General features: G+C 42.3%; 2 protein-coding genes across 10 annotated transcripts; one reads left to right on the forward strand and one right to left on the reverse strand.

The window, feature by feature from the left end:
• Positions 1-271: 271 nt before the first annotated feature.
• ENPP4 (ectonucleotide pyrophosphatase/phosphodiesterase 4) lies at positions 272-21,607 on the forward strand. 7 transcript variants are annotated; one of them, XM_065630683.1, is made up of 4 exons: positions 272-355; positions 2,129-2,993; positions 3,920-4,090; positions 6,628-7,858. In XM_065630683.1, exons 2-4 carry the CDS (start codon positions 2,171-2,173, stop codon positions 6,990-6,992), a joined length of 1,359 nt encoding a protein of 452 aa, XP_065486755.1. In that variant the 5' UTR covers positions 272-355; positions 2,129-2,170; the 3' UTR covers positions 6,993-7,858. The 7 variants fall into 7 exon arrangements, with proteins under 7 accessions (XP_065486755.1, XP_065486758.1, XP_065486754.1 ...); XM_065630686.1 differs by lacking the exon at positions 6,628-7,858 and adding an exon at positions 21,367-21,607 and having other exon boundaries at positions 281-593; XM_065630682.1 differs by having other exon boundaries at positions 281-612.
• ENPP5 (ectonucleotide pyrophosphatase/phosphodiesterase family member 5) lies at positions 11,012-24,217 on the reverse strand. Of its 3 annotated transcripts, none has more exons than XM_065630676.1 (4): positions 24,140-24,217; positions 19,919-20,788; positions 16,165-16,341; positions 11,012-14,769 (listed from the first exon to the last, which is right to left on the reverse strand). In XM_065630676.1, exons 2-4 carry the CDS (start codon positions 20,781-20,783, stop codon positions 14,399-14,401), a joined length of 1,413 nt encoding a protein of 470 aa, XP_065486748.1. In that variant the 5' UTR covers positions 20,784-20,788; positions 24,140-24,217; the 3' UTR covers positions 11,012-14,398. The 3 variants fall into 3 exon arrangements, with proteins under 3 accessions (XP_065486748.1, XP_065486749.1, XP_065486750.1); XM_065630677.1 differs by having other exon boundaries at positions 19,919-20,791; positions 24,140-24,207; XM_065630678.1 differs by lacking the exon at positions 24,140-24,217 and adding an exon at positions 23,680-23,736.
• Positions 24,218-24,743: the final 526 nt, after the last annotated feature.

Here is a 24,743-nt window from a genome sequence, read left to right on the forward strand (position 1 = left end):
CTCCTCTTCTCCAGGATGAACAAACCAAGCGACTTCAGCCGCTCCCCATACGGCTTCCCCTCACCCCCCGCCCCCCTCTCACTACACCGCCCTCCCTCACCCCCCCCCGCCATGTCCCACAGCGCGACGCCCACTCCTCCGGAACCAATCAGCGCACCCGCCAGCGGGCCCTCAGCCAATCGCATCGCGCGGAGCTGACGAGCTCCCCCCGCTCTCGCAGCCCGGCTCGGCTTAGGGCTCGCGCCTCCGGTGGCAGTTGGTGCCGCGCGGGTGGCGGGTGCGCAGGCGTCGTGCTGCCCGGCCCGTCGTGCTGCCCGGCCCGGCCCGCAGCCGCTCGCAGGAGCGGGGCCGCACGGTGGGGTTGGGGCGGAACCGCGGCGGGGAAGGGCCCGGCGACGGCGGGGACGGGCCGGGACGAGTCCCGTGTGGGGCGGCTGTGGTGGCTGACGCTGCCCGAGGGACCCCTGGGCTTTGCCCCGCCGGCTGGTTCCGCCTCCCTCAGCGGGTGGCTGAGGGGCAGAAGGTGCGGGCGGCTGCGTGGGGCCGGGGGCCGGGTTGTTTTCCAGCGTCCCGGGGCCGGTCCCGTTCACCGGGTGGGTTCGTACTGACAAGGTGGTATCTCGCTTGAAGCTGTCAAGGGCAGGAGGACTAATTTCTTACAGAAATGAGCAATTAGAGACTTGGAATTCTGGCTGGAAGGTGGTGAGGGTCAGGAGCAGACAGCTGCAGTGCTGATGGTGTTTTGTACTTGGGGGGACACTGTGTGGAAAAGCGCGAATGCTGAGCGTCTTTGGAGTGTTTCAAAGTTAATATTGTGGTATTAAGTCTTAGTGCGCTATGAAAAACTCTGCTTCTGCTTTTTAAAGCATCTGAAACGAGTGACTCTCTGCTCCATTGCTTATCTCATTTATTTTTTTTTTCCCTGTGTGTTACAAGTCCTCTGTATTAGCAGAGGTTTTTGTTTTTGTTTTTGGCGATCCCTTCTTCTAACATTTCTATCTTTTAAAGCCATTTTAACCGTTGTTTGCAGGGGGGGATAATTTCCCATGCTTTGAGTTCCTCTCACTGCTAGAGCTTTAGCTGATGTTAAAGCTGCTTTCACTTTAATACTCACAGTTTTAAAGAGTTTGGGGGAAAGCGTTGAGATGGGCCAGAAGATATTACTACAGTTATGAAGATATGTTGTTCCTCCTAGAATTGACCTAGTTTGTGCAAGTGAGATAAAGAAGAAATTCAATGGAGTGGGGCTTTTCTTGATAAGTAAATATGCTCTTTAACAATACTGCAGAAGTTTGTGTGAAACCTGGTGCTTTGCTTGCTCTTTCTTAAAAGCTTATGAATGAAGCTTCTTGAATGAAGTGCGCCTGTCACACAGGTTTAGAATGAAAAAAAAAAAAGCTTACAAATCATAACCTTGCATTCATAATAGCCGAATTCCTTGATGAGAAATACTTGCCTCATAGCTGAGGTTACTAATGATTTTTAATTTTTTTTAGAGAGAGAGAAATATGATATGTAAAGAACAAGTTTAAAAACTGTTATGGTAGATGTACAACAGCTTAGAAGGAAAACAGAAAAAGTTACTCCTGGCAGTTCTATGTATAGAGTAAGCAATAAGTAAATAGGAATGTTGAAAGGTGTAAAAGTCTTCCAGTAATTCAAGAGGGTAGAAACTCTGGAAAAGGAAAGGTGGGATGAAAATGAAAAATTGTAATTATAGTAGAAAACAAACTCCTGGTCTGAATGGTGATGTGTAAGAAGGATTTGGAGCTGCACAGGAATTGTTCAGGTGCCTGTGCTTGAACATGAGGAAAAATACTGATTGTATGTCTTGAAATGTAGAATTGTAATATGACACACAGAATGATGGAATAATTGGTTAAAAGAGAGAAAACCATTTCATTTAGTCTGGAAGGAAAAATCTGATGGCTCATTTGTTCTAATACATGAAAAACTATGATAACGTATGAGAACCTTCTAAAGTCAGTATGGAAATACACTGAGTGGTTGTTTAGACTGGTTATTTTGCAGTTAGCCTCTGTAAGGAAGATTTACATAACGTATAGCTAGTTAAACTGGTTCCAGTAGAATTATTTTGCGTTACATGCCTTATCTTTAAATTTTTCAGGTGCATCTGATTGCCTGCTGAAAAAACTTCCAAGTATCAACAATGAACTCGATGTTAATGTTACTTTTTTCTGGAATAGTCGCCTGTTGTGCTCACTCTTCTGGTGATTCGACATCCAGGTTACTCCTCGTGTCCTTTGATGGCTTCAGGGCTGATTACTTGGAAAGCTATAAACTTCCTCATCTTCAGGAGTTCATTGAGGATGGTGTGCTTGTAAAAGAAGTTACGAATGCGTTTATCACCAAGACGTTCCCAAACCATTACACCATAGTGACAGGTTTATATGAGGAAAGCCATGGCATCGTGGCTAATGACATGTACGATGCGGATGCCAAGAAAAAGTTTTCGCAGTTCAATGATTCAGATCCCTTCTGGTGGAATGAAGCTGTTCCGATTTGGGTAACAAATCAACAGCAGGGAAATGGAGCAAGTGCTGCCGCAATGTGGCCCGGTACTGATGTAAAAATTAACAATACAACCCTTCAGTTCTTTATGAAGTATAACTTTTCAGTAACATTTGAGGAGAGAGTGGAAAAAATTGTTGCGTGGCTGAACAGCTCTAATCCAGTGGTCAATTTTGCTACGTTATACTGGGAAGAACCAGATGCAAGTGGACACAAATATGGACCAGATGACACTGAAAACATGCGCAAAGTATTAGAAGAAGTGGATAATCATATTGGTTTCCTTACTGGTAAACTGAAGGCATTAGGTTTGTGGGACACTATTAATATCATCATAACAAGTGATCATGGAATGGCCTCCTGTTCTCCAAAGAAGCTGATTATCCTGGACAAATGCATTGGTCGCAACAACTACACTCTGATAGACAAGAGTCCTGTTGCTGCAGTGCTGCCAAGGCAGAGTATGTTTTGAGTTTTTATGTCGTATATTGAGAATTAAATCTTCTTTATCTTACTACTAAAAATTATGCACTGTGCTAGACTGTTCAGATCTTTTGCAGTGTAGTTCATATTGCACAACTTTGACATAGTTTAATGAATAAGCTAAAGAATGTCTGTTTATTTAGAAATTACTTTGTTTTGTTAATCGATGGGCCAAGGAGTGTTTCTTGTCGAATTGCTGTGGGTTGTAAAGATCATCGTGATACAGCTGATTGAGAAAGTAGATAGGCACTTAGTATGCCAGCTCACTTATTCAATGCGGTTGTAATTCACAGTGAGCAGGAAATAAACCCTCTTGTTTATTCAGAGTAAAGAATGCCATTGCCTAAACTTCCAAGTAAAAATCTAGCCCCAATTCTGATCGTTTTACGACTTCTGTTTCTGTGAATGAAACTTCAGTTTTCATACTGTGAATTCAATTTTTGGATCTTGGAGTAGTTACTAACAGGTGCATCTCAAATCATGACACTGCTGGTCTCAGTTTCCACAACTGTGGCCAGACTGAAGAAATGCTAATGAACAAAATGATTTATACAGTAACTAAATTTAATACCTACTGCTTTGGATAAAATATTGACTACTTCGGTGTGGGATTGCTTTCTCTTGATTTCTCTGCTTTAATTTTGCCTCTGCCCCCCAGCACAGAAGGTTAAGTTGACTTGCATGTCCAAAACCACAGCTGTGAAGTGCCTGATTTAAAATGTGAGCAAATTGTGAAATCCACCTCAATACTTGTAGTATTTCATTAAGGACATGAGAAAACCCTTTTATATCTGCTTAAAAAATAACCATTTTGAAAAATATGGATCTTGGGTTTAATGACAGATAATTACAGTAAATAGGACAGAATTTCCAGGTGTTTCACATGCAGTTTTTTTCTTGGCAGATGAAAGATACGTGTATAACTTACTGAAAAAATGCAGCGATCACCTGAAAGTATATCTTAAAGAAGAAATTCCAGAGAGATTTCATTATCGTCATAATAAGAGAATTCAACCCATCATTCTGGTTGCGGATGAAGGCTGGACAATTGTACAAAACGAGTCACTTTCAAAACGTAAGTGTATTTTCCTCAATTGTGCTTTTGGTGGCTTATGTTGGTAAACTGTCTTGGTTTGATTCCAGCCATCTGTAGGATGGTCCTAGTTTGGGAAGTGGATACCTGGCACTGTGCGTCTTCTGGTACATCTCAGCATTTTCTAGAATGCTCTCACCCTGACCCTTGAGTGTTTTAACAGATAAGGAAGAGATGGGGGATATTCTGTTGGCTAAAACACTTTGCCATGTTCAACTTAATAGCCTGAGGTATATTTTTAAGGGTTATCTTAAGCAAGTTAGCAGTCTGTCTCAGGCTTCCACGAGGGTATGGTTTAACTTCTTGTATATAAAATAGAGAGAGAGTTAGGAGCATAAATTGAAGAATGCAAGACATGACATTTCATGTTCCTGTATGCATATTAAGAAAAAAAAATAATGGGGGGAAATACTAGAATTAATAGAGATGCAACAATAATGGTCAAAGAAGCCAGACAAAGAAGCCGGACAGGACATCAAGTAGCATGTTTTAAAGACAAAAAAACCAAAACAGTTGTTACTTCACACAGTGCATTGCTAAGCTATGCACTTTCTTCCTGCTAGATGCTATGAATGTCAAATTACTTACATAAGTACATATGTGTATATATATATGTATATGTTCTTATATGTATATATATTTCCAGATGTTTCACATGCAGGTTGTGGCACACAAGAGGTGTGTATAACTTACTTTTGTGTGACTGTTGCATTTTTAAGTATCTTTCAGAGAATAAAGTCCAGACAGATTTCATTATCGTCATAAGAAGACAATTCAACCCATAATTCTGTTTGCAGACAAAGGCTGCATATATATATATATGTGTGTGTGTGTGTGTTCAGAAAGTGATTGGACAAATTCTTGGAAGAAAAATCCATTCATAGAAATAGAAATTAATAGAAATGAAATACCAAGGTACATCAGGGCTGACCCCACTGGCAGTTACAACTGCTGTCAGAGAGAGGGTGCTGGGTGGTGTCAACTCCCAGATTCACCCACTTTTGCTGTTCTTACTGTCTGCTCTCTGCACATTTCAGTTTAAATTTTCCCATTATTTGTACAAAAGTACTGCTTATAATGTAAGGTACACTTGTATTTTAATTTCCCCACAGATTTGTTAAAAATCGCCCTCAATATCACAACACATAGCATGTGTTCTTTAACAGAGGTCTCTTTCTTGTTTACAGTTAGATTCAATTTCAGGCACCTAAAAATAGTTAATGAGTGTATATTTAGAATTAACAGCGTTGTGTCACTTGAAGTGAATCACTTTTCAAAACAGCTTTGCTAACCAGGGCTTCCCAGAAGCTGGCAGGGGAAATTTTAGCCTAAAAGGCTATTTAAGTGTTTATGGACGTCACGGACAAAGTGGCAGCGTAAGGATTGGCAAGTGTACCAATACCTGCAGTGTTCCTCCCAATTTGAGCAAACACCAGCCCTCCTACTTCAGAGGTAAGGAGAGGAAACTTCACTGGAGAGGGAACTTGGACCAGCTCTCTTCAAAACAAGCAGGTAGAAGGAAAAAAAAATGCACTCAAGAAACGTAGGGCTGCATTAAAACAAACAAGATGTGGCACAGTAGTATCTTGGTGGTAAAAAGCATAATGGTGCGAAGCATGAAAAAGGAATATTGGAAGTATACTGAAGTGCTGTGACCTCATCAATAGGAATCCTGACATTTCACATCAGAAACTTCAATGAAGCAGCTGAGGAGACAGTTCTGGTGGCAGATTAGCTAAATTGTTACTAAGAAATGAACTCAAAACTTAAATGCAGTCACTCAAATACTTTGCTGCGTGTGCTGTGAGAAATTTTTGGCATCTTGGACAGATTTTTCAGATGTGTTATTAGGAAATTTAATTATGGCTGCTTTTTAGCTGTTTATATTCCACCAAGAATCAGAGTGAATATTTCTTAAAAAAATGTCCAGGTACTAGTGACCTTGTAGCCACACAGTTTTGTTTGCCTGTCACAGGCATCATGATCCTTTGACTGTTTTTTGTTTTGACTATTTGAGTATCCCTTCTCCTGAAGTACCTAATTGGATAAGCATGAGTTGAGGGTACTTCATTTGAATGAACTGAACACTATCAAAGGAATGTGCTTGGCTTTTGAGAAGTAATGCAAGAGTCTCCTTTGCAAGGTGGAAATGTCTGTACAAAATCTGAGAAGTACAAATTTGCATTCCAGCTACTGACTTGTGGTGGAGTGGCAAAGTCCTTTTCAACTGTGGCATGAGAAGGAGAAAACTGAAAATGTTGATGATTGAAAGGAAAAGAGAGATAATGGGGAGGCAGGGGGTAACCATGACTGAAGACCAGTATGGGAAAAGACTTCTGGGGACTGGGGAAGAGGGAAGGAACTCTGGGTTCCTTCAGTGTTTGATCCAACAGCTGCTTTTATGTTCTGCGTTCGTCTTTGGTTAAAATATGTGCCTTTTTGGGGTGGGGAAGAGATAGGGAGGGGAATTCTCCGTATGCAAACAGAAACGGAGATGTTAACTCTTTGCGTTTCTCCAGTAGGTGACCATGGCTATGACAATGCTCTCCCGAGCATGCATCCCTTCCTGGCCGCCCGTGGGCCTGCTTTCCATCGGGGTTACAAGCAGAGCACGATAAACAACGTTGACATTTACCCCATGATGTGCCACATCCTGGGACTGACACCACAACCCCACAACGGCACTTTCAGTAACACCAAGTGCTTGCTTGCTGACCAGTTGTGCATAAATTTTCCAGAAGCTATCGGGATAGTGATTGGGGCTTTTCTGATATTGACCACTTTCACCTGTATTATAATAACCTCAAAGAATAGAGTAGTTTCCCCACGGCCATTTTCCAGGCTTCAGTTACAATATGATGATGACGATCCTTTAATCGGATAGCAAGTAGGGAGCCTCACTTGGTAAACAACGATTTCAGGAAGAGTCTGAACTTGCAATGGACGGCATTATTTGATGCACTTTAACGGTATCTGAATAAAATACTGTACAGCCAGATCTTTTTGTTTGTGCTACCTAACTAGTAGTCCTGTAAAAATATTTTTTCAGAACAAAATGGTGAACAGGTGATTTTTCTGCTGGAAGAGATACTTAACAAAATGAGGATGCTTAGTTTTTCACTCAAGCCTTTGAACACTTCCAAAATAAAATTCCAGAATAAGAACTAGCCAGGATAGACTAAGGGAATTTTAACATTTGTAAATGATAATTTTTTTTGTATTAAATTTAAATTAATGTTGATTTCTTTTAGTGTTCTTGTACATGTATTTGAAAGAGAATCTTTTTATGCAAGTTAGACGTTAACTCTATTTGGACAGTATATTCTGATTTGTTCTTAAATTTGACAATAGAGGGTGTAGAGAAGATCCAATGCTTCTGTTTTCACCCTAAGCCAGCAATATGACAAGAAACTGGTGAGAAGGAAAACAGAAGCCAGTGAGGCAAGAATTGGTGCATATCAGTTCTGGTTTGAGCTATAAAGTGTGTGGGTTGGCAGTTACAAAACCGGGCAGGTGGCTCTGACATTTCTAGATGTGGGTTTGTGGATGACTTAGTTCTGCTGTTCCTGCGCTCAGAGAGTTGGATGATGCTACTCGCCGATGTCAAGTTTGTTTGAATCTGAGAATCCTTGGATTACCCAGTTTCTTGGGCTGTAGTAGTAAAATTGCTGCTTCTAAACCCTGTGAAAAATTTTGTAGGTGTAAACTCTGCCGAAGGTGTTTTTGTAATAAAGGTGGTTCTGCCCTGTGTACCAGCTGATAATTTTCTTTGGAGGCTGTCCTGCTAAAAAGTAACAACTGGATGTTTAACATGCAATCATCAAGCAGGGATTCCAAACTCTTATTTAAACCCTGGAAACTTCAAGGGAAAAAATGATTTGTTTTCTGAGATGTGTTATCTGTGGTGGTTAAACTGTATAGATGCAAAGTTCTGGTGAAGGCCAGTGCTAATGGTTCTCTTAATTTAAACTCTTGATTTCTTGTTAATGGTCAGGTCTAGTAACTTGCCATAAAAAAAATTAATTTGATTTAGAAAGCCTTAGTGGTACTTTATCCTGTAATGAGGAAACAAATCATTAATGCTAACCCAAAAAGAGAACTACTGTTACCAAGTGCTTTTCCTATAAGTTTGATGGTTTTAAGAACTGATAATTTGAAGTGCGAGAGCTGAGCGTGCAATGTGGTTTCTTGTTTACAAGCTCAAGTTCAGTGCAGTTTGGTATTAGCTACAGACCTCTTGATGCAATGGGGAAGAAGTACGGACTTTGAGGGGAAGGGTTGCTTTTAAGTGTCCACTAAAAAAAAAAATACATTTGAGTTTTAAAAACTATGTGTGGAAGTTTTACTAAATTCTGTCTTCCTCTCTGAGGGTTCTGCTGTACTGATTAAAAACACAATACAAAAACTAACCTGTTCTGCTTCCCCCCTGCCTTTCTTAAACTACTAGTTTTTACTCACTGACTTTACTCTGGATTAATCTGAACTTGGAAGAGACTCAGGCCCCCTGAAAAACCTGAACTGTTACTGGCAGTGGACTGGATTTTAGATTGTTGATATAATAGAGCAGTAACTGGAATGAACACACATGTCACTTTTTCATCCTGCTGGAAGATTTAAAATAAATAATTACAGTAAGAGGTCAGATTAATGAGTAACTATGGAGTGACTGTTTTGCAGGGTAGAACCCTGGCTTAGAGATGCTGTAAAAAGGGAGGATGCTTGAATTCCTGCATTGGAGAGAGTTGTTAGTTTCTTGTAATTTTGCTGATGAAGGCTGCCAGCCTCTGAGGGTGGCATATATGCTGGGAGATGCTTTGTATCATCTAGACATGGAGGGCTTGGCTCAGCTGAGTTATCTTTATGTTTCTGCCAGACTTGGCTCTACCTGTGAAGGGTGTGTGTGTTTGTTTTTCCCTAGATGCTAAAACTGGTGAGCACAGTAGATGCTCCATTCTATTCTTTCTTTCCTCCTCCTTCCCCACGTAGTTGTCATATAGTGTGTGACTGACAAGCTTCCAGTTCCTCTGTACATCATAGGCCAGGTGTCACGGTTACTACCAACATTTGAATTACGAGAAATGTGTTGACTGAAGTGCAATGGCAGCATTCCAGTCTGAAATACAAATATCATTACAGGTCTAAATACGTTTCTTCTAGCTCTAGGTAGCCCCTTCTGCTAGGACTTGCTACAGGCAACTGAGCTATGAAACAAGAAAGCAAGTGGTGGTATCTGGCAGAAATCCCTATTACCCGCTATTCCTTCTCCCTTTAGACTAAACAGTGCCATTGTGGGGAAGCTTTAAAGAGAAAGTTTAAGTATTAATCAAGAAAGATAAACTATATTCCAGTTGCATTGCTAGTTCTTTTCAGTTTTAAAGATGCAGTGTGGTCTGTAAGGTGTTCTTCCTGGAACAGTTCTTTGCTACTGGCAGGGAAGGTTTTAAAGTAGCTCCTGTACACCCAGGATTTCATACAGATCGTGTATTCTTCAAGAGAATCTAGAAAAACACCTCATTCTCCTTAGAGACAAAGTTGATATGTTTAAAGATTAGTTTTAAAAGCAATAGTGCCTTAAACACAATGAAATATTTCAGCTACCTAATTACAGTTTGTATGAATTACTGCTTGTGAAAGTCAGCTATTCAAAAGGAAATCAGCTGCTAATTCAAAAAAGAACACAAGAAGCTGTGTCTTCCCCCTTCCTCAAAGCCATGATAAAGGAGGTCCTGCAATAGTTTGCGGCAACGTTTAATGTGCAACTCTGCGGCATATTAACTGAGGGGGAAGTTGTTAAAACTTCAACTAGTATTGAAGTTTAGAAGCCATCAGAGAGGTTTTCTGCTGGGAGGTCATGTTACAAAGAATGATTCATAATGTTATTTGCCTGTCTCCATAAAGAAAGTCTCAGCATTGGGGAGAGAAGCCTTAAAACATCCAGTCCTCTGGGTTTATGTGCTTTTTGTCCATTAGCACCAAGGAAAGAGTTTGAGAATTGGGGTGATTTCAACTATAAGTCCAGAACATCTGTTTCAGGGGGAAGTTTAACTTGCTATAAATTGAAAAGAATGGGCTGCTTATGAAACTAAACCAACATCACATAGCTCAACAGATCAGACCGCAGGGACAGATGTTTGCTTTTTATTGCAAAAAACAGTAACAGAGACATGTTAATATGATTCAGATTAGGATTTCATTAGGGGAAGGACATCCCTTTCCAATGCTGCAGACACAGCTACTGAACTTACCATCTAAACATGCTTCAAACAATTTTCATAATCTGATGCTAATAAATGTGTACATTAACTTCACCATATGACATGCCATTTCCCAGAAGGCATGTACAGCAGCATAGTAGGCATGGTCAGGACAGCATCCATGGCTGCTATTTAAGCAGGGCAGAAGATTTGGAATATATTTGCATTTTACAAACCAGCAGGACTCACCAGCTGCACGTTTGTCATTCTTCGCACACACAGCTCAAGACCATGTTGCTCCACACTCCTGAAAAGGCACACTGCACAACCCTTCATCTCGTAATAAGCACTTTTGTGCTTTTATTTTTCTTTTTGAGACCGCATTTATTGTAAGTAGCAATATTCCAGCTCTTTACTAAGAAAGTCTAAAAGATCTTTTTGATGAACTGTGTTACCACTGTTGGTAACAGAGAGCTGTTATTTCCATATATAGTAGCAAAATAGGAAATGAGGTCTTTTATATAAGAACTTTGACCTAAAAATCTTAAGTTCTATCGCACTTCCAGTTATTTTTAATGAAGGCAGACACTGTGCAGAGTACAAGAAATATTTGAGATGCAGATGATTTATGGTCATTCCTCCCCAGCTGTCCCCCCAAATTCAGTTGTTTTTTCCAGAATTGTTTTTAAATGAAGCAACGACTCAGTGCTTAACAGCACCATAGCAACGATATATTTCAACAAGGAGGAAACAAAGAAAACATTTGGCATCTTAAAGTACGCTTCACAGGTCAATAATGAAGGACAAAAATCATGCAAGCTCAGTTTCCAAGCTTAAATTACAAGCAGCATACAGTGAACTCCAATCCACTTTCCAATAAACATGTTTGTACATCATAAAAAGTATCATATACACAGAAACCAAATCCCATGCCCCTCCCCCAAACCACAAATTGAAAAGTTTGAAAAAATCTCACATCACATCCCAGAAAAAGTTGGTCTTTTTCTCCAGTGGTATCATATGTGCTTTCAATTTCACTAAGCATACAGCAAACAACTTAAAACTGTGTTTAACGCTGGCTAGGCAAATATCTGAACGTGGTAACTACTCAAGAGGTACTCGCAAATACACCTAAGAATAAAGGAAAAATGTTTAAACCTAAACTGAAATACATGAATGCTGAAAGATTCCCTTCAGTCTTCTACAAAGTGTCATTTTACCCTCCTCAAAGAAGGGCCTTATAGTGCAAAACACAACAGTGACACTGAGAATTCTCATGTTCGCGTTGCCGACCTGTTTTGAACTCTGAAAACCTATTGTTGCTCTTCCCTCGTCGCATGTTCAGGCAGGTGAAGCCAAGTCCCAGGACAACTGAACAACACTGACCAGCTTTGGCTACTCCTTAAAATCAAGGGTCACCTTGGCTGACGATAGAACTACACCTGTCACAATTTTTAAAAGTGGGAGTTTAATGCACGCATCTGAAATCATAATCTGGTTATTTTTACATTACCATGAAATTACTGCAATAAGAAGAATTTCTTTTAAAGCAGCACATTCCAAAGTGAGAAAGTGTGTAGCTGAAGTAGCTACAGGTGAGGATTATGGCACCTTTCTGCTCACCCTTACTCCTTTAACCAAACCTGCAGGTCTTTCTTGAAACATACACTATGTTTGTGCTACAATTTGTTTTAAAGTTGCAAATAAGCAAGCAAAGTTGGACTCTATGTATCACTGTGAACATCATCACTGCCCTCACCTTTCAGCTTGAAAAGCCCCTGCAGAGTTCAGTTTTAGCAGCTCTCAGCAAATGAAACTTAAGACACACCTAATGGTCGGCTCCTCTATAGCTTTGCAGCATCAGGCAGACCTAACCCAGATGTTTTCCTGCCGTGTTTTCTTAAGAAAATTGCAATGTAGGAAACAAGGCAGTAAGAGCAGAATTGCAGCGGTGAGTCAGATTAAATTATACAATACTTCATACATCTCTTCCAAATTCAGGGGCTGTTGTGCTCCAACAGATCTGCTAGTTTCCTGCCTTCCTAAAGCTGCTATTACAGCTCGAATTTCAGTGTATATTACAGCTAGACTTTCAGTATATACCTTAAATTGGAATATTTCACTGCCTTCCCTCTCAAGTGCTCGCTGCACTGAGCTGTGACCTCTGGCCACTTTCCACATCTGTTTGCAAGGAAGATCAACGCCAAGCAAGTGTTCCTGCTATCACGGAGGAATCTGAGATTCCTTCCGACGCAGCGAGGACCAGGTTATAACGCGGCACTGCAGAGTCATCACTGAGGCAGCGAGAAGCTCGCCCAGTTCTGAACTCGCCTACAGGTCATTAAGTCTGGAATGAAGTTCAAAATGAGTTTTGGACTTCGGTTAGTCAGTCTGTTGCAGCTCCTTGCCAGGCCTGCTCACAACCCTCCCATCAGCAGTACTGGGGTGTTGGTCACACCAGAGCTCACCCAAGGCCAAGGAGTTCCCATCTTTGCTGGGTGCTGCGGGTGAAGCAATAAATTGCCCTTGCGGAAATACCAGACTGAGTATTCCTGTGAATTTCAAAAGAGTTTCTTTCTTCTTCAGGGACTATACTCGGAAGCGAAGTGCAGAGAAATACTAACTCACACAGGGAGGGGAAAAAAAACCATAAAAATCAGCTTTTAAACCAGCCTGACAGCTGGACAGCTTTTCGCACTTCATACCACGCTTTTCATACAAATCTTAGTCAGCAGCTTCTCACCTGCCACTTAAGTGAGCTCGTACAAAACAACAACGACAAAAAAACAAACCACACCATACTAGAATAGCAGGAAGATCTGTTGACCCACACAAAAGAATCAGATTAATATACAGTTTTGTTGACTCAGAATTAATAATTTTCCCTGACAAAGACTTCTCTCTGGAAAAACAAACTCCAGTCTTAGACCTTCTTTCATATTCAAGTGTGCTTTTCTGGATTTTAAAGAGTATATATGGCTTAAGATTTATACAGTTGTTCCTTAAATGGCATGTCTAATCCTACTTATCAAATTCTAAGGTTCACCCAGACATATCAGATGAAAGACAAGACAGAAAGCCAAGCTCATGCTAGAGAAGAGCCTCGAGTTACAGCTCTCAGGTGTTACACCCTGTGACAAGCTTGACAGCACTTGAAAACCAGCTTGTACATGTATGTTCCTTAACTGATTCATCAGCCCCATTCTGAAAGAGCCTTTTTATCACAGAAATATAATAGACTCCATTTGGACATACAGGTGTTGTGCTTGTAGGTGTCTTTAAACCGCCAGCCTCATGGAATTCCTAGAAAATTTAGTCCAGTGTACAGGAGACAAGAGAAAAAATAAAGACCTACATTTACCTAAAATTATACCTAAAATGGTGAAGACCTATATCTACCTCAAAACCAACCAAACAACAACAAAAATCCAAAACCAAACCAAAACATTAATGCTGATTGCAAAAGGCAATACCATTTAGATTCATATTCCGGGGCTACAATTTATACAGTGTTTAAATAAACAGGCCTAACTCTAAACTGAGCCACATTGCAGTGCATGACCTAGCTTAATAATAGTGTTGTTTTCTTGCAGGATTTAATCCACCAAGTTATCATCTCTAATGGTGATCCCCACAAAAGCTTCCTTGGGCAGGGAAGGAAATAACCCAAAGCAGCCCAGTCCCAGTCAGTGACTTGTTAGAATCTGAGACTTAAAAAACCTCTTAGAGAAAAACAAGAAAAAAGGGGGGTGGATGGGAAATTAAATCACCATGTAATAGTCTGAAGTGCAAACTCAGTTACTTCCCTAATAGTAGCTCAGAACGAGGTATTCAGGGTCTGTTATCGCTACATGTCTATACACACAGCTTTCCAGGTTTACCCAGAATATTTTCAACCCCTGAAAGATGAAGTGGTTGTTGGGTGAAACAGAAACATGCTCCTTCTCTGCATCCCCTGTATGTACATACCCCAGTGTACCAACGGATCAGCATTCATTTCCTTTTACTCCACATATTTATGCTGCTCCGCTTCTATTAGGTTTTTTTTTGCATAAGCTTATTTTAAGCATCAATCAGGAAACAGTACCAAGTGTTATTAATCCTGCAACAGTGGCCGGGCAGCTTCAGTATGTTGCATTTGCATGGTATTTGTTTGGGTGAGGATTAAATGCTTAACAAAAACTGCGATAAAAACCATAACAAGAAAGACGCCCAGAAAAACTCCTATAACAGTAGCATAAGTGTCTGTTCCATAGGCTACAGGAACTTCTTCAGCAAGTAAATCTTTCACAGAGTTGAATGAACCGTTGTTTGGCAGCGCGTTAATACCAAGTAGATGGCACAATAAGGGGTACAGGTCTGTGGCATTCATGGCTCCTTTGGTGGCATTCTTTCTGAAAGCAGGCCCAACGGCCAAAAAAATGGGATGCATTTCTGGTATGATGTTGTCATATCCGTGATTACCAGCTAGGAAAAAAAAAAAAAATATATAGATAAAGGTCAGTATTCTGAAGTTGCAAAAGCAGCATTGAGCCTTTTCCTAGAATTAGAAGAGGAACGGCCATCATTTATTCTCACAGAGGTTTAGAAGAATCATTTTGATCAGCAGCACAAATGTCTCCTAGCACATATCAACTCATAGAACTACAAAGAGAAGATGCCTTAAAAAAAGAATGAAGAGCACTATTTAAAAAAAAGAAAAACCAGTACGCAGTAACAGCACTGGCAACAGCATGCTATGCTACACCCAAGTTTCCTTGATTTTCCTTAAGGAAAAACTCCAACTTTACAACTGGACCAGATCTCTTAGAAAAAAAACAATATCCATACAGAAACAGACTGTCTGTTTGACTCCTTGTAGCAGGCGGACCGTCAGCTCTGGCTGCGTTGACACCTTCTCCTGTTTTCTGCACTCTCTACTCATCAACAAGGAGAAAATTCACAGATCCCACCGTGGGTCTCCAGTGCCCCTTCCTTACAGGGCCACTAAAAACTCTGAGTAAATAAACACGCAGGTGCAAAAGGCTGCTCTCCTCAGCTATCAACAACTGAAAAAACTTGTTAAGTCTTGCAGGTAACGCTTTTCAGCTTCATAACCAGCAGCAAAGTTTAAAAGGTTTTCAATTACGAAACTTAAGAACTTACCGTATGACACTTCTATTTTTCCCCCCAGCTAATCAAAAGTTACAATTTACTGTCTCCATTCTACCTATAATAAATCTCAAAATCCCAAGTGAGGAACTCGGAAGTGTTGTTTCTGTTTTCTCCAAATCACCCGGAATGTATCTTATCCCGTAAGGCAAACAAAAGTCACTAGTATACAGTAACACAATATTCAAAGGCTCTTTCTAGCAATACAACAAGGTTACTATAAATGTCAGCATCCGCAGAAGCTGAGGACTTTCAGAAAGCATTCCTGTATTTCCAACTCAACCCTTCTCCAGTAAATACATAGTACATGATAAAACAACACTATTCTTCCTATACTCAACAAGTTCAGTTACAACTTAATCTCTCAGGAAGTGTTTGTCAGTTTGCTCGATCTCACAAGAAGACCTCAAGTACGTGGCCACTAAAACATGTGAATCATGTTACCTCAGTAAGTTTTGTTTTTAAAAACCGTAAGTCCAGTTCCCCCTCTCCTAACAGTAGGGCGCTTTCCATCCCATCCAAAAAAAAAAAAAAAAAAGTGAGCTCTACAAACTTGGTTTCAGAGTTTTCCCTCCCAGTCTTCAAATAAAAAATAAATAAATAAAAATATAACTTAAAAAATTAACATTGGTTGAGATTGGGAGAGAAAGTACCATGTAAGGTCTCTGATTAGGAAGATATAGCAAAACATGGTAAAGGCAGAATACTTACGCTGAAAACCGTCGGACTTATTACGTACGATTTCCCATCCTTTATCAGCCACTGCTAAGATTGGCTGAATTTTACTGTTGTGTTTGTAATGTAATCTCTCTGGAATCTGCTCCTTTTTATATACAGTCATGTTGGGATGAGCATGGTTCAGGGCTTCATACACTTCATCCAGTTTGCCTTCAAACAAACAAAAAAAGACAAAACTTGAACATGCCAATATGTTTACTAAACTCATCAGTAGTTTAAATATAACTGAGAGAAAAGGGTAAAATGCATTTCCCCCAAAGCTAATTATAGCTGTAGGAGACAGCGGTGGATTATAATGTGTAAAGAAATTATTGTGAGAAATCCAGAGCATCATTCACAACAAGATCACACTTGGCATCAGCCTTCAGAGCCTATTCCTAAGCAGTAAGTGCTTTGCTGATTTTATCCTCATTTCAGAGTTACCAGAATTTAAGGTTTCCACAAGAATGAGTTAGAAGACATTTAGTTAAGTCTCACTGGAAAGAAACCAGCTCCATGTAAAGCTTGAAAGCAAGAAGGTAACTTCTAAACTAATTTATAAGCAGTGTGCACATGAAGGCCATATTCTGTCTTCCCCTCAGCTGGCTGTGATGACAAGTGACACTTTTTATTTATTTTGAAGCAGTTTAATTAGTTGCTTTCCTTTAAAAGGTCAAAGAGAACAGCCACATTGTTTCTTAGCATCCCTGAAAACTTATGTCCCAGTGAACCTAACTATTTATTTCTCCTTCTACGAGATGCTCCAATAAACAGCTACATATAGTTTTGACCTTGCTGATGACAACTTTAGCCAATTTAGAAAAAGTAGCTCGTTAGTTGCTATGCAACTAATTGCCCAGGGATATGCAAAACTAGATTGCATTAATCTTTCAACCCCAGGTCATGGCCTAGATGCCACTAACACATGAGGAGCTGTACGAAGATTGCAGAGGTCTGTACGAAGTTTGCAGAGGTCTAAGCAGGAAAGACACGACAAACAGATGACGGGACAGGTCGGACTTTTGGTCTGAGCTGTTAGTGACTGTACATTCAATAACAGCCAACAGCTGTTATTGTTCTTTTGTGTTCCTTTGTGTTCTCGGTGTCTGCTCCTTTCCCTTCCCGAGTCTTCGGCTGCACAGTGAGCAGAAACCCTCAGGTACTAAGACTATCAAACGAGGTATTTTCCACCCCCAATTCTCTATTTGCTTCCTTCCAGTTTCTGAGCTTTGCTTTCCAGCAAAACTCACTGAACGGCCAGAAAGCAGCTGGACAAGGTGGAACACCAGAAAGGAGCCAGGACATGCAGACAGGAACACAACAGCAAGTTCGAGAATCTATATTTGAGCAAGCCTGAAGCACAGCTGGAAGATGTTTACATTTTCTTTGTGGCCAACACTGACATTTTTAGCAGATAAATGAGATTGAAGCACATCCTGTCATTTTGACTCATCATTTCTCTCTAGTTCTGCCTTCACCCCCAGCTGTCTTTAAAGAAACCGTCTTTGTTTTCCCCCTCAGTTCCTAGGGTCCAATATAGAAATTCTGGAACAAAACTGGAAACAGTTTAATGTATAATGTTTCTTACCTCAAACTGACATAAAAAAAAAAGAATCACTAAACTTCAGAAACACAATAAAGATCAAGATGAAATAGCAAAAGTCCAGGCATGATAGACACAGTTACAGCAACAAGAAAAGGGATTCCAATCTAATACTTCCAGGACTATATTAACAACAAAATTAATTTTGTAATAACACTTTTCTACATGGGATAACAGGGAGGAGAAGCGGCAAATACAGTGAACTATGATTTTATTCTAAATTAATTTTTTTAATTGATATATTAAATGCAAGGAAAAGGCCAGCATCACCAGCTGTGCTACAGGTACCACTTTGTGAACATACAATTAGTTCCACCCAGACTAATACATTAGTGTGTTCAACCAGAGGCTTTAATCCACATCTCACAGAAAAAATATCCAGCCAAACAGTTAAAAGTAGCAGAAATCGCTGCATTTTTAAGCATTCAAAATTTTTCTCAAGGTCTCGCTGTTTTACTATTTGCTTGGTTTAAGTAAGGCAAGTGAAATAACTGTTGAAGAATCAGTCTTACATACTTAAATCTATGTTATTTCATACCTAAACTGAGAATGAAGGTCATCGTTTTGTAATAAAAATTACAGCTGGCAACACAGAAGGAAGGAATTTTACCTGTGCTCAAAACTAACTCGTGTTTATTGGTGGAGTAAAAAATATATGAACCTCTGGGCAAAACCAAATCCAAGCTATTTCTGAAATCCATTCAAATCGCTTTTTACTATTCTGTCATCTAATTGCTGCATAGATACTGTTGTTTTGGGGTTTTTTTTCTCAGCATTTAGCAGACAGGAGAATCAGGTTATGCATCCTCAAGTTCTCATTTACGGCATTAGAGGCATTTCAGGACTAAAGTTCGCTTTTACAACTCTTATTTGGTAATGAGAACCTCCTGGCCAATGCTACCACATTTGTCACCATCGGGATGGAGGCCCCAAGCTCAGCTCTTCTGATACCTCTGAGAGAAACGGCGCCTGAGCAAGTTCAGGCTGCAAATGATCTCGGTTTGGACATATTAACATTTTACTCTAGATTAATAAAGGAGTATTCTTCGAACTAAAAATCATAGAATAGTTTGGGTTGGAAGGGACCTTCCAAGGTCATCTAGTCCAACCCCTGCCATGAGCAGGGACATCTGCACCAGCTCAGGTTGCTCAGAGCCCCGTCCAGCCTGGTCTGGGATGTCTCCAGGGATGGGGCATCCACCACCTCTCTGGGCAACCTGGGACAGGCTCTCACCAGCCCCAGTGTAAAATGACACAGGACATTTGTTTACACATTTTAAGGTCACTTAAGTCTGCAAAATACCCTCCCTGCTGGGGCATTAAATATAGAATGCTATCCATCAGTGATGCAAACGGTGGAGGAATCTTTAAAAATATCTTTTCAGAAGGCCATCTTAAAACTCAACTTCCAAATCAGCACTCCTGCCCACACAAAAAAATGCTATTTTCCACGTTAACGCATTCACACCAAACAGAGCTTTTGATCACTGAAATAAAGAGCAGCACCTCTACATCAGTGACACCAAACATACACCTGGCACTTAAGCAACCCTTCAGTGACTGCAAACAGACCAGAATTCGATTCCAACAAAATTCTTGCCCATCATTTTCACAATAAAAATGGTATGAACATAACTGGCTGGCTGTTCAGCGTGACGGGGGAAAAAAACCTGAAGTGAACTGCAATAGCTGGCAGCTAATCAAACAGCCAGCACAGGCTTTCTTCTTATCAAAGGTCCCCATCTGGTTTCAGTTTACTGTTTGACTTAGAAATCTAATTCTTCCACTACGGCTTTAGCATCTTGATGAAAGGCAAGATAAGCAACATTCAGTTCTTATCTATCTCGAAAGCCATTCATCCTTGATAATGCTGTTAAGATTATCTTACTTCTTGTAAGGACTAATGGATATTTGGCAATATTAGTCAACAACAGACAGGTTTGCTGACTTTTCATTTCAGAAAGCTAACTGAGGCTTTTGACAGAGCTAGCAAAAAGAACAAGTGATCCTGCAAGCACTCCTTGTTCAAGGCTGATGTCCTGCAGGCATCAGTGCTGCTACCACCACTTCAGTTAAGGAATGAAGTCTATACAGTTTCGATACTCAAGTATTTTCTTCAGATAATTTTACTGCTACAGTTCCTACCTTCTTTTGGCAAAATGGCAACCACAGGAGAATGGTCAATGACTTCATAGAGCTCTCTGTTCACATACTGATCCAGCTCGATGAGCCTCGCCGAGGAGGACTGTGACATTCCGTGATCACTTGTGATTATGACATTTATCGCATCCCACAGCTTGGCTTTCTTCAGTTCAGACATGAGATATCCAAGCTTTTGGTCAACATCACTAATTACCGGTCCCATACGGGGGTTTTCTGGGCCCAGAATATGGCCCATCTCATCAGGCTGTTCCCAATACAGGAGACCAAAGTTTATGGGTTCTTCTGATGTAAACCAGTCAATAAGCTTAGCAACTCTATCTTCAAAGGAAACAGATTCATTGTAGGGCATATAATATGTAGGAAAGACTCCATGTATCTTCACATCTGTTCCAGGCCACATAGCTGCTCCGGTTTTATGTCCTTCCCTCTGGTTTGTTACCCATATCGGGCTGGCTTCCTCCCAGAACTTGGAGTTATAGATATCCATTCTGTTCATCGAGAAAGTTTCATTCAGGATAGGATCGTACATCTCATTAGCAACAATACCATGGCTTTCTGCATAGAGACCAGTCACCATTGTGTAATGATTAGGATACGTTTTCGTTATAAACACATTAGTGACCTGTTTGACATGCACGCCGTTCTCCATGGCATAGTGAAAATTGGGAGTTGAGACTCTATAGATGTAATCCCATCGAAATCCATCAAAAGATACCAGCAACACTCTGGGCTGGGCCGGCTGGAGAGACAATGCTCTTGGGAGAAAGAATAAGAAAATTGCCAGGACTCTCCAATAACAGTTCATGGCTATCCTGGAAGGTATTTTTCCCCTCTTCTGAGGCAACATGACACCTGCTGAGCAGAGAGAGAAGATTTGTTTGTGTTAACCTGTTTGTCAGAGTCATAACTTAGTTTTAAGAATGAGTAGCTTAAATATTCGTTATGTATTTATACAGCTTGCTTTACTAACACTGAGTACTCCAGACATAGGAATGAAACCTGATACCTATTGGTGACGAATGACAGAACCTGAGGGAACGGCAGGAAGATGTGCCAGGGGAGGGTCAGGTTGGACATGAGGAAAAGGTTCTTCCCCCAGAGGGTGCTGGACACTGGAACAGGCTCCCTAGGGAGGTGTCCCGGCCCCAAGCCTGACAGTGTTCAAGAAGAGACTGGACAACATCCTCAGACACACGGTGTGACCTGTGGGGTTGTCCCGTGCAGAGACAGGAGTTGGACTCGATGATCCTTGTGGGTCCTTCCAACTCAGGACATTCTGTGGTTCTATCAGTTACATCGATATCCCAATTTTAGAGGTGGGAAGTGAGACACTACAATTTGTTGAATGAAACACAGTTTACAAAGGAAATTCTCTATCCAACACCACTGTCCAACCTCTTCTTTTTTTTCTTCCCGGTCCCAATACACAGCAACTCCTGCTCCTGCAATTTGAGAAGTTTTCAAGTATTTTCTATACTCCAAATTGTAAGAAACTGTCCTATGGAAAAGCTTCTGCTTGTGAAGAGTTAAGATGTAAACAAGGGCAGTTCTCACCTTGAGAATATCAAGGTCCATCTGCACCAGAGCTTTACAGCCCTCATTAAAGCCGCTGTGCCAGCGTGGCAGCGGACGGCCTGGCACCACACGGCAGCGCAGCTGACGGGAGCAGGAAGAACACGCTGGAACTGGAGGACTCCGCACCTGCACAGCTGCCACCAGGGAGGGGCATCCAGCTAGAAACCATTGCTGCATCTCAGCCCCAACACTCGGTATGGGATTACTAAATGTGCTGAGGACAATTTACATGGGAGAAACTGGCAAATAAGCGTTGAATTTCAGATACAGTAGTATATCCATTAAAAGGTTTTGCTGCTTAAAAGGCGTCAGATCAAGAGTTGGAGAAACAATGTCAAGTTTCCCAACACTTCGTCTCATCTCTAACCCAATCACAGGTTCCCTACATAATGGAGCTCTTACTGATCAACTAATTCTGATTTTACTACCAAAGTCACTGCCGGTGTACAGCTTTACAGACAAGAATATATACAAGTCACACAAATCAGTGTGCAGTTTAAGTTCTGCTAACTAACCACTTATGTCTCTGAATGGACTGGAGAGAGGTGGTTGAATGGTTCAGTTGTGAGCCACCAGAAATACTACATCTTTCAACCAAGCGTAAACCCCATCAGCTGTGCTTTCCAGCCAAATACCTCTGCTACCTGTGTGCACGCAGCATGAAGTACGCAAGAAACGAGAAACAGGATGCAAATCCTCTCCATGAACCGCATGAGAAGGTGACCACTAGATGCTGTACCCTAAAGCATTTGCTCCCTAGATAAACATTCAGCCCTGATTCTGACCATATGACTCGATATTGACTGTTCTTACCTATGACTGGCATTGCTTTTCTAACAGCATGAGATAATATGACCCAATTTCATACTGTCTTGGGTCATATTCCCCTGCCCCAGTTTCCCTCTGCCATTCCCAAGCGCTTTCTTGTTCAAAACTCAGTGATCTAACTCAAAGTAAGGTCCCTCACACTGCATTTCCTTGTCTGTAACTGACCTAAAATTTCCTGCTAATATTCCCCACTTCTCGCTCAACAGCATCATTCAACCACAAGATGAGACACTGTTCAATCCAATCCTGCACATGGGCTGCACTGATATTCCACACAGTTCCCTTTAAGTTCCTATTTTTTACTGATTCTCTGGAACTGGTCACTACAGAAATTAGGCTGGAAAACAGCGATTGTGTAAGCAGTAAATATCACTACCTGGAGTACATAAATATCCTAGTTAATACAAAAAAAAGCATAATAAGCATCTGAGTATCACTGCAATGATGGAATATTGTTTCTCATTTTGATAGAACACAAGATATTTTCCATGGGAATTTTTCCTATTCTGATTCCTCAACTAAATCTCTCGTATCTATATTTACACTGGAAAACAGCATAGGCGCTGTCAACTTGCAAGCAGTCAAATGTTAAACTGAACTTGCGTGTCTCCCAAAATTAAAATCCGGACCTAGAGTCCTGCTAAGAACAAACTTCAGAGGAATAATTCCCCTTTCAGCAAACACCATGGACCCAAAAGCTGCAGAATCATTCAGTTTTCACCCGATGTGGGGTTTAATTCAGCTGACTCTCAAGGAAGAAAGGGGGAACACACTGTTGCGTCCACTCACCAAATTAACCACAGCCCATGGCTGAGTCACAAATCCCCATTCTGGGGAGCGACAAGTATGAATTTAAGCTCTCTCCAGTGAAGCCAGGTCTTTACTTCTCAGTTTTACACAGTGATGCCAACGCCACCTAATCCTGTAATTGCAAATAAATGATAAAAAATAATAGGCTTTTTTTTCCAAGGCCTTCCTATACTGGTTTTCACTGGACACCCGAGCACATCTACTGATTGGGTCTCTCCAGCAATCACAGAATCACAGCGTGGCTGGGGTTGGAAGGGACCTCTGGAGATCATCCAGTCCAACCCACCTGCTACAGCAGGTTCACCAGAGCAGATCACACAGGAATGTGTCCAGGCGGGTTTGAATGTCTCCAGAGAAGGAGACTCCACAACCTCTCTGGGCAGCCTGTTCCAGGGCTCTGGCACCTCAAAGGAAAGAAGTTTCTCCTCATGTTCAGATGGACCCTCCTGTGCTTCAGTCTGTGCCCGTTGCCTCTCATCCTGTTGTTGGGCACCACTGAACAGAGTCTGGTCCATCCTCCTGACACCCACCTTGAGATATTTATAAACATTGATGAGATCCCCTCTCAGCTTCTCTTCTCCAGGCTGAACAGCCCCAGCACCACGAAGCTCTGGGTCTGCATGGGGCTCGGGGGGACGAAGGCACCTGAGTGCTCAGGGCAGGGAGCACAGACAGACAGACAGACGGACGGACGGACGGGGAAGGGCCCAGGGAGCGCAGCGCCCCGCGAACGCCAAGGGCAGGCCGGCAGGCCCCGCACGGCCGCCTCCGGGACAGATTCCTCCCCCCGACCGGGCCCCCACGCCAGCGCCCACCGCGGCACCGCGGGCAGCCCGCCCCGGGGCCCGCTCAGGCCTAACCAACCGCCCCCCGCTCCCCGGAGCCCTCGGGCCGGGCTGCCCCCGCTCCCGCCGCCCCGCGGGCGGGCAGAGCCGCAGCGAGGCCGCGGGGGCCGTGCCGGCCCGGCCGGGGCGCCGCGCCCGCCGTTACCTGCCGGTGTCCCCGGGGCAGCGCCGGCTCGGCTGGAAGCGGCGCCGCCCGCACGTCCCGCCCGGCCCGCCCCGGCGGGAGTGGCCAGCGGCGTCAGGCGCCGCCCGGGGACGGGGACGGGGACGGGGCGGCGCCTCAGGCCGCGGGCGGCGCCGCCCGGGTGTCCCCGGGAAGGGCCCGGGGGAGGCGGCGGCTCCGGGGGCGGTTTCGTTCAGCTGTTCGGCGGGGACAGGGGGAGCCGGGCCAAGGGCGGGCGGGTTGTGAGGGAGTCGCTGGGAGTCGTGAAATTGCTGCAAACAAGGAAGGAATGGGGCCCAGGCTGGGCTTGGGTGCTTAGACCTGGCTGCAGAGGCAAGGAGGAAAATCCGCTTTATGAATATATGCAAGTGCTGCTTCAGTTAACAAAAAAACCCAAGAAAATAGAATCACAGAATGTCCTGAGTTGGAAGGACCCACAGGGATCATCGAGTCCAGCTCCTGTCCCTGCACGGGACAACCCCACAGGTCACACCGTGTGTCTGAGGACGTTGTCCAGTCTCTTCTTGAACACTGTCAGGTTGGGGCCGGGACACCTCCCTGGGGAGCCTGTTCCAGTGTCCAGCAC

Source organism: Caloenas nicobarica, chromosome 3, assembly GCF_036013445.1.
Source record: "Caloenas nicobarica isolate bCalNic1 chromosome 3, bCalNic1.hap1, whole genome shotgun sequence".
NCBI classification, from domain to species: Eukaryota; Metazoa; Chordata; class Aves; order Columbiformes; family Columbidae; genus Caloenas; species Caloenas nicobarica.

What these genes read in the sequence shown, in the direction of transcription:
- ENPP4 (XM_065630683.1), top strand. Translation starts at nt 2,171, where the DNA reads ATGAACTCGATGTTAATGTTACTTTTTTCTGGAATAGTCGCCTGTTGT. An exon ending in TGCAGTGCTGCCAAGGCAGA is followed by an intron (nt 2,994 to 3,919) that starts GTATGTTTTGAG and finishes TTTTCTTGGCAG; the next exon opens with ATGAAAGATACGTGTATAAC. An exon ending in AAACGAGTCACTTTCAAAAC is followed by an intron (nt 4,091 to 6,627) that starts GTAAGTGTATTT and finishes GCGTTTCTCCAG; the next exon opens with TAGGTGACCATGGCTATGAC.
- ENPP5 (XM_065630676.1), bottom strand. Translation starts at nt 20,783, where the DNA reads ATGTTGCCTCAGAAGAGGGGAAAAATACCTTCCAGGATAGCCATGAAC. An exon ending in TGCCATTTTGCCAAAAGAAG is followed by an intron (nt 16,342 to 19,918) that starts GTAGGAACTGTA and finishes GTTTGTTTGAAG; the next exon opens with GCAAACTGGATGAAGTGTAT. An exon ending in TAAGTCCGACGGTTTTCAGC is followed by an intron (nt 14,770 to 16,164) that starts GTAAGTATTCTG and finishes TTTTTTTCCTAG; the next exon opens with CTGGTAATCACGGATATGAC.